This window comes from Colossoma macropomum, unplaced genomic scaffold, assembly GCF_904425465.1.
Source record: "Colossoma macropomum unplaced genomic scaffold, Colossoma_macropomum, whole genome shotgun sequence".
In the NCBI taxonomy this organism is placed as follows: Eukaryota; Metazoa; Chordata; class Actinopteri; order Characiformes; family Serrasalmidae; genus Colossoma; species Colossoma macropomum.
In genome coordinates, this window is record NW_023494789.1 from 15441392 (window position 1) to 15455259 (window position 13868).

A 13868-nucleotide genomic window follows, 5' to 3' on the forward strand; every position below is an offset into this window, starting at 1 on the left:
TTTGAGAAGTGTTTGTTTGGGTAATACGTAACGTGTTTCCGCGTCTGGTGTCTCGTTTGAAGTGGGCTGAGGCCATCGCCGCACATCTCTCCTGGACTTCCTGAGGCCTTGTTGCTTCCACCCTTAGCACTGGGAATCTCTGAGGCTTTCCCAAACTTCCCGGTCTCAGGGGTCTTCTTACATAAACTTGTGTGAACTTTTCTGTCTATCTCTCAAATAAATATTTTCAAAATGTTTTTATTGTGAGTCATTACAGGCTTGCTTCATAAACCGTGGCCTTGTATCTTACAGCAATGCTGAATATTTATAGCTGTTTATAGTCACATTCTTTGCATTTTTGTATTCAAAACATTGTTTTTTTTATTTCTGCATAATTCAGTCATTGAATGGTAAACAAAGTCATTTAGAGTGGTTTGATGACACTTATTGACTTGGATTTCTTTACCATGGTGGTGATAGGAACATATGTGTACAACACAAATACAGTAATTTTATTTACAACCTAAAACCACCAGTGAACCTGCTTAGTTGATGATGGTAAAAAGGGGTAAACCTGAAAAAGCAACAACAACAAAAAACTGTTTTCTTTGGGGACTGTCATGCTGTACTATGCCCTGCTTGTACTTCACCATCATGATAAACATCAAATTCTTCACACGTCTGCTTCCTGTCACCACCACTGTGAACAATTCTGACTCTGTAAGTTTATCTGGAATTGTGCGTTTCACATCAGACCACTCTGAATGACTTTGTTTACATATTAACAATTGAATTATGCAGAAAGTTGGAATAATTACTGGAATTCCCCTATAAGTATAAGCATAAATCTGCATTAACGCTGTAGCTGTGGAAATCAAAATCACCAAGCAGCAACTCAAAAGATTTTTGATAAGAACCTATTGTTTTCATATATAGACTGTAGGTCATGTGTCATGCAGATTATTAGTATCATATAACATTTTACAGATTACCACAAATTGTCCCATATTTCTTTTGATTGGGTATTCAGTTTAATCACATCAGCGTCCGAGGTCAGCAAATGAAGGGAAAATAAAATCAAACCATTGAAACACTGAAAAATGTTTAGCATGAAGAACATGAAGTAACTGGGGAGGAAGTAGTCAACAGGAAAAACCCTGCTTGGTTTATTTTGACAAGTATATTTAATGTAACGCATTTGTTACAGTTTACCTTGTCAAGTCAGAAAAGTGTGAGACTGTCATAAGGTTAAGAAAATATTAAATACATACTTTTTTCAAGAATATCACTTGCAGTTGTTCTTAAGAGATGTTTTTGAAGATAAAATTTTGTCTCTTTTTGTCCTTAGTACGTATTTAAAGAAGAACTTTTTTCAAAAGTTCTGCATATTTCAGTCATCGAGATGTAAACAAAATCATTCAGAGTGGTTTGAAGAGAAAATTACAGACTCAGATTTCTTTACAGTGGTGATAGCAACCAAATGTTGTGTCTACAACACAAATAAAGCCATTTTATTTACTATCCAAAACCACCAGTGAACTTACGCCTGTCTCCTGGATTTTTATATGTTGAAAATGAAGTAAGTAGTAAGTGAAGTAGTGGTAAATCTGAAAATCTTTGGGGACTGTTTTGCCTATTTTGACACACTTTTGAAAAAATACCTTTTAGGCCAAAAAAAATATTTCACAATATCAGACATCAGGCAGCATATTCATAACCATCTCATATAATAATCTTCATGGACACAGCTGTAGAGGCATTGAACTCTTCGGACGTCTGGTTCCCATCACCACCACTATGAGCAATTCTGACTCTGTAAGTTTCTTTAGCCACTCTGAATGACTATGTTACATATTAATCATTGAATTACGTAACAGCTTTGAAAAATCAGTGGATTTCCCCTTTAGGACAAACGGTACATTTAAGATTTTCTTACCACAGCCACTTTTGTGAAGCCAGCATAACATCTTCAGATTATTATTTTAGCTGTTTTCAATGTGAAAAATCAGCTAAAATAACTAGTCTTTGTGAAAAAATTCAGGAACACTGTACACTGTAGGGCTGTGTTCATAAGGCTACATGAGACCTACATAAGCTTGTCATGGCAAAAGGCATAAACGTACACAAACATTTATTAAGGCTTATAGACAAAAAGGATGTTTTCTCAGCCTAGATGTTGAGTTGACGTGACACATTTTTAGGATGAGTTATAAATGTTTATGTAGGCCTATGTCAGTTGCTAAGGGCTGAAAGGGCTTGGATAGGTGTAATTTATCCTCGCGAACACTGCCCTGCAATAAAGATTTGGTCTGAAATTATTGCCACAATAGTGTTGTTATATAGTGTAATTTTCTATCAAGTCAAATTTAAACAATTGGCAGAACAGCATAGTTTTTTTTCCAGCCACTATGCCCATCCCTGCTACTGTTCTTGCTTAAAATCTGTATTATTAAACATTACACATGGTCTTCATCTGGTGGAACAAACAATAGTTTCAAAAGTGTTTCACTGCTTTAAACATAACAAAATTAACAGCAGAATATTGGCAGTATTTAGATGACACCGTTGAAGAAATGGACTTCCACAGCACTAATTCAGGTTCAGTATAGTTGTTGCTTTCCTTCACATCGTCACTTTCTAAAAAGTGGCACAATATCACTTATTCTTTTCCGATACCGATACCAAAACTATCTACCAATTAACCAATACCGAACCATTGTGTCTTCTTTAACAATTACAAAGCTTTAAAATTAGCTATGTTTAATTGTCATCTCTTAAGATGAATGGACCAAATTAATTTGGTCCTACAGAATTTTTTGCTGATGTCAGCCCAGTACCAATACCTTGTATACCTGGTATCTATCACTGTCAACAAAATCTTTATATTGGTTCATTCTTCATGAAATGTTCACACAATTAAAGGACAGCTGGTGTTTCCAAGTGGTTTAACAAAAAAAAAGAAACTCAAAGGTTTTGTTATGACACAGACGATTTGCATATCTTCATAGCTGTCCTCATACAACTACTATTCAGAACAGTGATTTAAAGCAGCTGTCATTTAACCAAATGAGCCCATGGAAAGTCTCAGAAAGTGTGTATACTTGACTGAATTGGTTGTGTAAACTCTGAAGTGGATGCTCTGTTGCTTCTGCTGCTTTGAGTATTCATTTTGTAAATGTTTGTCATAACTGCACAGCAGATAAAGCACAGCAGATAAAGTGCACAGCAGAGAAAGTGGGGCTTTTTCCTGTCTTCTAATACTGATGTTTGGTTGTGTTTGTGGTTGCAGTTTTGATGTGGAGAATGGGCCATCGGCAGGCTGCAGTCCGCTGGACCCCCAGGCCTCCCCCGGCTCCGGCCTGGTCCTGCACACCAACTTCCCCGGCCATAACCAGCGACGAGAGTCCTTCCTCTACCGCTCCGACAGCGACTATGACCTGTCGCCCAAATCCATGTCCCGCAACTCCTCCATTGCCTCAGAGCTGTGAGTCATCTGTCACACTACGTAATGCACTTCCACAGGTTACACACAGTGCTGTGTTTAATTGTTTCAGATTGTAAAATTTCCTAAGACAAAGACAACCTGAGCAAACACAAAATACAGTTTTAACATGATCATGAAAATGTAATTGTCCCTAGTTACTCAATAAACCAGTTAACCAAATTTAGTGACTGTCCTACTGACAGCCCTGTTGAATCTTAACATGACTTAAATGGAATCTTTCCAGTAATGTGAAGTAGGCTAAACAGTCTCAACAAGTAGCGTGCCATGACCAAAAGAACTTCCAAAAGAGTTTAGAAAGAAAGTATCAGTCTAAAAAGGCATACAAAGCCATTTCTAAAGTTCTGGGATTCCGGTGAACCACACTGAGGTCCCAAGACAGGGGTCTCATTACATCTGGCTAAAGGCTAACACCACATTCCACAATGAGAACATCATACCAACAGTCTAACATGATGGTGGTAGTGTGATGCTGTGGGGATGCTTTTTTACTTCAGGGCCTGGGCAAGCAAGAAAATGATCTGAAGCACAGAAGCAAGTCCACCTCTGAAAAGCTCACAAAACACAAAATTGAGGCTTTGGATCGGCCTACTCAGACTCCTGACTTGACATGCTTGAAAGCCGTCCACACACACACAATCTAAAGCCGATTGTCCCCCTGGGTCGCTGGAGCCTGGACAGGTTGCCAGTCCATTGCAGGGCAGACACACAGACGTATACAATCACACACACACTCCACTCACACCTAGGGGCAATTTAGCATGTCCAAATTGGCCTGACTTGGACCGTGGGAGAAAGCCCACACAGACACGGGGAGAACAGGTAAACACCATACAGAAAGGACCCTGGTCACCCTGCCGGGGAATCAAACCCAGGCCCTTCTTGCTGTGAGATGACTGTGCCACCCCGAAAGCCCAGTGTGGCTTAATTAAAGCAGTTCTGCAGAAAAGAGTGCGCCAAAATTTCCTGATCTCCAGTTATAGAAAGCGTTTGGTTCCAGTCGCTGCTCCTAAAAATGGCAAAACCAGTTAAGTTTATGGGGCAATTACTTTTTCACATGGGTGATATAGGCATTACAAAACGTTTTTACTTCAGAAAATGAAGCAATCATCTAAAAACGGTTTCCTTTTGTTCTCCTTGTCTCATGTTACATTTTGTATGAGGATCTGAAACTATTTAGTGTGACAAATATGCAAAAAATAGAGCAAATCAGGAGGTGGCAAATAATTATTCACAGCACTGTGTATACATTACCAGTATGAAAACGCCTGCTCATGTGCTAATGTGCTGAAATAGCACATTAAAATATGCAGAGTAGGGATTTACCCGCCAATCCAATCCGAGTTCTTTGATACTGAGCACAATTCACGATCATGAAAGTTAGTGCTACTATAAAATCAGTGAATTTTTAGAATGTGTGTAGTGTGACACACAATGGACTGATGTGTTTTGATCTTTTTAAATGACCATTCATGGAGTTATAATTTTTACTCATATATAAAGTTCCTAAATTTTTTTTTGTGCAATACCATAGAAGAACCACTGTTGCATCCTTAAAAAAGCTTTGGTAACACATTTCTTGAGCCCTGCTGCATAACATTGATGTAACCATGCAATAAACATGTCATGGCAGAAGTCTTCTGTCATCATGAGTTGACAAGACGCATTTTGTTCAGTAATGTAACAGTGTCATGTTTCCATTACCAGTAATTGGCATGACAGTGTTTGATGTCAAGGGAAAAAGAGAAATCCACCCATTTTGCAACCTTTCTGAGTAATTAAATGGTTAAGATATAAACAAAGTCGTTTAGAGTGGTTTGATGTGAAATGCTCTGTTCTAAATTGTACTGAGTCAGAATTTTTCACAGTGGTGGTGATAGGAACCAGACATCCCAAGAGTTTAATGCCTCTGAAAGCTCCCTCATAGAAGGTGATTTCATGAAATTGTTATGAATATGCTGCTTGAGTCCTGATACAATGTTTTATAACAATTGTGAGAAGGTTTTTGCCTAAAATGTATTTTTTAAAATCAATTCAGGGTGAAAAGGAACGTGCAGGGTGCTATATGGCAAAATGGTCCCCAAAGAAAACTTTTTTTTAGATTCACCACTATTTCACCATCAACATTACATGTAAGAACTCAGAAGACATATGCAGATTCATGGGTGGTTTCGGATAGTAAATAAAATGGTTTAATTTGTGTTGTAGACATCGTGACCCCTTGTTCTGATCACACTACTGTGAAGAAATCTGTTTCTCTACAGTGAACCATTTCACATCAAGCCATTCGAAATGGCTGTTTACATCTAGATTACTGAATTATGGAAAACGTTTGAAAAGCTGGTGGAATTTGCCTTTAACAAATTATCAGACAAATATAGCCAATACTGACACATTAAAATATGCGTTAATCGGTTGTGATGCTGAACTGTCCAATTGGATTTGGATGTTTAATTTAGTGAGTGTTTTAGATTCTGCAACTAGCCCCTCTTTTCCCGGGTGCAGCTTTACACACACTTGGCTTTCTCTCAAGCAGCTTTATGAGGAGTAACTAGGGATGTTTTTCCAACAGCACTGAAGAAGTGCCATATATGCTGAGAACAAAAGCTACTTACTTCGGGCTCATTTCAAAAATGTGTAATTTATTTTGGAAATACATTCACTTAGCTATTTACATGTGTCTTAGGGTGCTTTCACACCTACCACGTTTGGTAGGCATATCAACTTTTTCAATAGCTCAGTCCGTTTTGTCCGGTGTAAACACTTCACCTCAGGTGCGCACTAAACGAATGGGCCACGGTTCAACAAAAATCAAGGGCCTCAAGTCACTTCCAAATAAATCCTGGTTCATTTCGCTGCTGGTAGGAATGCAATTTTGTGATAGTCCACACCAAAAGAGGGAATTCACATCAGATTCACATGTTTTAGCAGCTGGTCAGTGCTGCACTGTCCACATAATCGGCTAGTTTCAATGGCTGACTCTTCACAGACGCTCATGTCTTTCTTTCTGCATGAGCTACTGCAAACAATGGCAGACGAGTAATAAAATAATAGTGAAGCAGTGCCCTTCATTTTGCCCCATTGGTGATAGAACATATTGCATCAGTGACCTGATTGGTTACATTTAAATTGACGAACCAATCATAAAACAGATATCAAGTAAGGTTTATTATTATTGCTATGACAGTGATACATATAGACATTAAGTGTCTTTATTGGTTTGTGCTGTTTTCATGCAAAGAAGGAGTTTTTTGCTCGAGTGGTGGCAAATGTGAGAGTAGCAGAGCGCTCATGTCCTGCAGAATGCCTGACCAATATATAATTTGTACAACTGAACCAAATGAAAAAGATATGGTGTCAAGATCAATGACACCACTCCAATCAGGCTGCTCTCTGCATTGCTTACATTTACTTCTTCAACTTCCCTGTTTGTAAGGCACTTTATATGTGCCTTAGAAACCCATTTCAAGCTTTAAAGCTTAAGGCATTAGACGCAAGTGCATTCAAGATTATGAAAAACATGCATTCAGTAAGGTGTGTCCAAACTTTTCGACTGGTACTGTACATGACAGCCCTTGTAATCAGCATTTTAACAGGAATGAGCATTTTTCTGTAGAGTTTGTAAAACAAAATTAGCCTCAAAAAGGCTTGATTGGCAGTTGAGTGTGGTGCTGAGTGAGGGTAAGTAAGGCCTTGCACGCCCGAGCCTGTCTCAATGTGGCCTGATTTCCTCTGATGGCCCCTGCTGGCGCTGACAGACTGCTATTATGTAACAGCACATTTCCCACTGAAGTCTTATTAGCCAAATTGCTTTTGGACCCCAGGAACTGTGGCGGATTGTTCTCTGTAACCCATTTTTATGCCATTTAGAGTTCTCGGTCATTGACACCCTGTTTTGGGCCATTCTTTGACAATGAGTCCACTGTCATTTGTCAACCCTCAGGACTGACATCATATGTGATATCATTACTGTTGCATAATGTGGTTTTGTTTTTAGCAAAGCTAGCTCAAAATTGAGGATAACGCCATATCCTGTTTCATTTGCAGGCATGGGGATGACCTAATCGTCACACCTTTTGCTCAGGTAAATGTCATCTTATGTCACTTTAACATCACTAGAGTGATTACTCAGCAATGAATGGGTCACTTCCTTGTGTAACTGTTTAATTTGCTCTCATCAAACATTACAGTGCTATCAGTCACTCTCTTTGTTTCTGTCCAGGTTCTTGCCAGCCTTCGAAGTGTGAGAAACAATTTCACAGTCCTCACTAATGTACAGTGCACCTCAAACAAGTATGTTTTTTGGCTTATCATTTAACATATTCAGTAATATTGAACTGTTAAAATACATTCAAACTGAAAAGTGGGCAATTTTTCAGGAATTATTCCTTATTTTTATGTGTCTTCCATCTGTTGAACATCTAATAGCAGTTGTTTCTTCATTGCACCACAAGAGGGCAGTATAGACAAATGCTAGAGCTGCAGCCAGCCATAGTCAACAGACAGTCTGACATTTTCCTCAGCCCATTTCCCACTTAGCGCTTCACCAGTTAAAAACCTTAAATGTTAGCCAAAATGCATTTGCCTGCTTAGGACTTTCCATGTGTCCTTCGATGCCCCTCAGTGACACATTTTTCCACCTGGCAAGGCAGAAAAGGTGGTTCCTCTCTTTTATTGAGCAGAGGGCTGATTTTTCCTTTGAATTACCACAAGCTACGTCAAACCAATTAGGATGCTCTGTTAAAGGCCTTTGTTAGGTTCTGTTCAAGCCCGTCCAGGCCAGACTGGCCCAGATGGAGATCGAATCAAGCTCTGCCTCTGGCGTCTCTCTCTGGAAACATTGGAATACCCTGAGAGCAGCATTGTCCAAAAATGTTGAAGGGAATAGCAAATCAAGTCTATGATGTAGTGCACAAGCATGCTGTGCAATATTCAAATGCAGATAATGATGTACTATATTGGATTCATATAAACTCTGCATTGGGCTGATATTTGCTATATATTTTTTTATATATATTTTTTGAGGTTAACATTGTCATTATGAATTTGAAAGAAACTTTAGTGTGTCAGTTTCTAGTCACATTAAATACACTCTCACGCTCGCTCACACTTTCACTGTTGCTTTCAAACATGGCAGATTTTTGTCCTGCAAAATGTGTGCTGTATTGGAGCCCACTACAATTGTGCATCCTTTACCTTCTCTCCATTTAGGAGATCACCTGCGACCACCCAGCCCCCCATCACCAGAGTCTGCCTCTCTGGTAAGCCAGCAATTTATATTTATATACAAATCCATACAACCTTTTTCTGAAAGCCCAGACTATTATCTGTTCTCCACTAAACTTTACTAGCACCATGCATTCTGGTAGGTAGCATTCTCCTGGCCGCCACCAAACCCAGATTTATCAGACTGCCAGTTGAATCCTGGTTGATCTTTCCAGGGGACACGTTTCCACTGCTCCAGAGTCCAGTAGCGACATGCTTTACACCACTCCAGCCACCTCTTGGCATTGCGAATAGTGATCTTAGGCTTGTGTGCAGCTGCTTGGCTAAGGAAACCCATTTCATGAACCTCCTAACTTACAGTTCTTGTACTGATATTGCTTCCAGAGGCAATTTGGAACTCTGCAGTGAGTTAGAGAGTTTTCTGTGAGTTTTCTACTGGGTTGGAATAAGTCTTGAGAAGTGAGTTTTGTGTTTATTACCAGAAAGTTAAGCCACTTCACACAGTTCAGTAGAACAAACTCAACAATTCTGAGAACACTATGAACTGAAGTACTCTGGATGGATGGTTTTAATTTCACTCAGACATTCAGTTCAGTGGAAATCAGTGTGCGCTCCTACACATCCGCACACTATATAGATACTGAAGTGACCATAAGGCATGTGGGTTCATTAGAGGGGTGCAACAGAGGACAGGTGATTTTTACATGGTGCTCACTTCAACACACAGCGGTCCTGCTCTGTGAGTTTGTGTGGTCTGCTGAATCATAGCTGAGCTGTTGTTGCTCCTAGACATTTCCAATTCACAATAATAGCACTTACAGTTAACCGTGGCAGATCTAGCAGGGCATAAATTTTATTAATTTTTATTAATAAGAAAAAATATTAATTTCAGTGTGGTCTTAGACTTTTGGACTCCACTGTATACACACACACATACATATATAGATTTCGAACTAACAAAGTAGAAAAAATGCTGGCTCAAGCAGATGTTCAGCGCTGGCTCAAACAGCTGTCATGTTAAAGAGCATTTGCCATGGCACAGGTTATTGATAAAATGAAAAATGACTTATTTTTTATATAACGCATAACATGTAAAATATATTTTTTATTTTCTTGACCTTGATGGTAAATCTGAGTTGAAATGCTATTGTTGGACGCCTTTAGAGGGCTATCAGCATTTTGGTACGTCATCAGTGTTGTTTTACGATGTTGAGGCAGCTGCTGTTGTTACCAGAGTATCAAACCAGTTTCAAATGAATTGCAGGAGGTTCTGCATTATGAACCGCAAGTGAAACTTAGTTTCATAGAAGTTCCCTGGAAGTTTCTCAATGTTAAGTCAGCCTGTCATTAAGCCCTGCACTGCCATGGCCTTGGAGGTCTAGAGCTACCCTCTCCTACCCCATGTTATGCTATACTACGTGACTGCCCACACTGTTCGTAGCACCTCTCGTTCATCATCATTCATCTCCTCACTGGCCTCTGGTGATTGCCCTGGCAATACGTGTGTATGCACACATACACCACACTATCCATTGTTGAATCTAGTATAGGGCCTATGGAAGCCCACAGGAAACGGCAGGCACTCATTGCCCCCATGCTCATGCGTATACACACACATATACACACACACTCAGCACAAACTATATTGCCCATATCTGATGTTGTTGAGTCTACTTATTGTATATGAGCTGTGGAAGGACAGGAAGATGGAGAATGGTCATGCTGGTGCATGTGTGTACACGCACTTCTTATAATACCCACTTCTGATGTCATTGCAGTTACTGTAAATGGTCTATAGAAGACTACAGGGAATGGTGGACCCACACTTCTCATAAACACAGACTGACACTGAATACAGTATTGTGCAAAAGTCAGAGACGACACTTCATTGTGTGTTAGAGAAAAAAACTTTATTGGTCCGTTCATTGTGAATGTTTTTGCACAGTGTGAAGGACAGTTACAGTTTAAATTATATAAAAAAAATAAAATCGAAAAATGGAGATACATTTTTTGGACAGCAACATTTTTTTTTCATTTCCAGTCAAAATGACCATTAAGTTGGAGTTATTCTGTTAGATTAATACATTACAGGATAGTGAATGTAAAATAGTCTACTGTCATAAAGAAGCAAAAATAAGTGAAAAAATTGGAGACTGCAAAACTGGAATTTAAAAAAATTATTAAAAGATGGGAGTCTACCAAAACTGTCACCATCAGATAAACAGTACATAAAGATTTCATCTTTGAGAGAGAGGAGAAAATCAAGCTCCACTCTTGCTTGAGATAAAAAAAAATCCACAGGTGTTTCTGTCCATCTTTCCACTGTGAGAAGACAACTCAGCACTGAGTAGCTGACAAGAAGCTGTTACTGAGAAAAAGGAAACAGACAAAAAAAGAAAATCTGCAAATCAAACATAGAAGCTGCTGGTGTTCTTAGAACAATGAACTGACCACACCAGAGTCCAGACCTCAAAATCACTGAATGTGTTTGGGATTAGTTGGATTGTGAGAAGCAGAAAATGCAACCAACTTCTAAGACTGAACTTTGGAGGTGTGAAACACTGTGATATTATATTTAGTTGTTTAATTTTCTGTTAAATATGTTTTCTGCTTCTTTCCTGACTCTGAAAAATGGATAACTCATGGCCAGTTTAACTGGAAATTATATAAATTAAGAGTGGTCTCTGACTTTTGCACAATACTGTACATCTGCATACACACAAACACACACACACACATACTCACACACACACACAGACACACACACCTGCAAAACAGACTACACAATACCATGACGGAGCTTTGCTGTATGACTGGGAGGCCATTATTTTGTGATAACTGCTGGGAAAATTCCACAAAATTCCCCACTTTGGCCTTGAGGGAGGCTGTGAATGTGGCATCAGAAAACAATCCATTATGGAGATTTCAGCACCAGTGGAAGCCAGGGCGCTACAGAGAAACTGGAGCATTTCTTTGAAATGGAGAGAATGCTGTAGTAATTGTGAAATCCTTGGCTGAGTTTGGTAAAATGAGGTAATGCTGGAAGGGAAGGAACAGCACTTGAGAAATATTGGTGTTTCTGTTTCACGTTATATAGCAGTTTACAGGGATCAAGTGTTTATCCACAAAATGTGCTAGACTTTTTACAAATGTTTTTTGGGGATTTTCTTAAGAAAGGCTTAGCTACCAGTCATTTGTTTTATTGTAAACAAAGTGTGACATGTTTAAGTTCAAAAATATTTCCCTTATAATCAGTCTCCATTTACAGAGTGGAGAACTGATTTTACGCTCAAATCATGTTCAAGAGACTGTCATAATAAAAAAATCAAGTGTGCAGTTTTCCACTTAACCCGGATGTAATCAATCAGGCAAGACATGGTTTGTTGTCAAATGTTGCGTCTTTAGTTTAACGCTACAAGGCCAGCATTCCTCTTTTTTCATAAATACGTCCACGACACTTCTCTGAACCCACTCAAACTGCTTCCTGGTCTTCAGCAACAGTATGTAACAATTTTACCTTAAAATAACAGCTTCAAAATCACTTTGGTGGTACACTGACTAATAATAGTGAGAATAGCATCTCTGTCATTGCCACCTTGGGCCCAGAACACCTGTTATAGTGCTATGAGACTTTGGAGGAGATCTCTCACGAGAAGTATGTAACACTTCATGGCACTGGCTTTTACTTGTTGGCAAGAGATAAAAGACATAAGAGGCAGTCTCACGGCTAACAGGAAAACAAAGAGAATTTGACAGCAGGGTGTGCATCCCTGTCAAAGTTATGCAAAGAATGCAACGTAGGTTGTAACCTTACCTGTGTCATCCCTCTCTCACAGAGTTTTGTAGCTTTTCTGGATGCCAAAAGTCATCTAACCCAGTCCTGTTTCAGGCTAGTATGCAAAGAAATAAATTCATCTCACGCCAAAAACTTTGGCCAGTCTTTGTCAATCTCACACTCTCACAATCTAAAAAAATCCCGTAACATTACTCTACCTTGTAACTTGACATGGTTCTTTCTCTTCTGGCATTGTCTTTGCTGGTGTTGTGCTGAATTCCAAATCTACTTTGTGTGCACACGCATCATGCAGACATATGGATGTTACAGATTACACTGACGATTTCGGTTATTTGCACATAGAAGCAACCAAAATCGCATTTGTAATCTGGAGCGTCCATATGCATGCGAGATGCATGTGCATGTGAAGGGAAGTCGGATTCTGTATCCTTCAGCTCATCAACAAATGAGTGGGCATAGCTGTCCATGAGGGGCGCTGAAAGCGTGATTTGTATTTACGACTGTGGTGTTACAGTGAAATACAATACATAACTGTAGGGGGAGCCCAAGAGCAAAAAATACCAATTCTCACATCATGCTGCTTTAAGGTTGCGCAGACTTTTCAGTGTGGTTTGGGCATGTAGACCCAACAGATTACTTCTGTGAATTTTGTTGTTTCCTTTTATGAATGCTGTAAACCCCTTAAATGGCCAGGACCCACTGGTGGGTGCAAAGTTTTACTACACACGTCTGTAACCTAAGAATAACTCGCCAGTTTGCATTGTTGTGCAAAGGATCTAGATTATGGGTTAAACTAGAATTTTCAAACTGAAGATATATGTTTATAAACAGAACAATGGAAATCACAAGTGTAATCTAAAGTCTGAATGTCAGTGTCACACGCATGAACGTGAAGGGAAGTTGGGTGAGAATTCAGCACCTGCTGTCTAAAATGGCTCTGTTCAGGTACACACAGTTTTAGGAATGTATTTATGGAAAAAATTTGGGTGGCTATTGATGTCTGGTGTTTGTTAGCAACATTAGCTTTGTAACTCAAGTCCTAAACTAAAGAAGCTAAATTTGGAGACCAAACATGTCTTGGCTGATTGACTACATCTGGGGCAAGTAGAAAATTCCTCTGTACTGGGTGAGTTTTGGTTCTCCACCAAATGTCTTAGGCCAATGAATAAGGATGGTTTATATATATATATATATATATATATATATATAGATAGATAGATAGATAGATAGATGGATGGGTAGATATAACACTTAGAAGTACGTAAGTATTAAAATTTGAAGAGAAATTCAAATTCAAATAGACAAAGACTGATGAGAGACAGAGAAAGAGAGAGAGAGAGAGAGAGGTGTATTGTCAGTAGGAGG

The 13868-nt window shown here is 39.1% G+C and overlaps 1 protein-coding gene across 1 annotated transcript in view; it reads left to right on the plus strand.

The window, feature by feature from the left end:
- Positions 1-13868, plus strand: part of pde4ba (phosphodiesterase 4B, cAMP-specific a) — a 90451-nt gene that overhangs the window by 14149 nt on the left and 62434 nt on the right. The window contains exons 2-5 of the mRNA XM_036570256.1: positions 3269-3463; positions 7529-7565; positions 7704-7774; positions 8693-8742. Coding sequence (XP_036426149.1) covers positions 3269-3463; positions 7529-7565; positions 7704-7774; positions 8693-8742 — 353 coding nt within the window. The remainder of the gene's footprint in view (positions 1-3268; positions 3464-7528; positions 7566-7703; positions 7775-8692; positions 8743-13868) is intronic.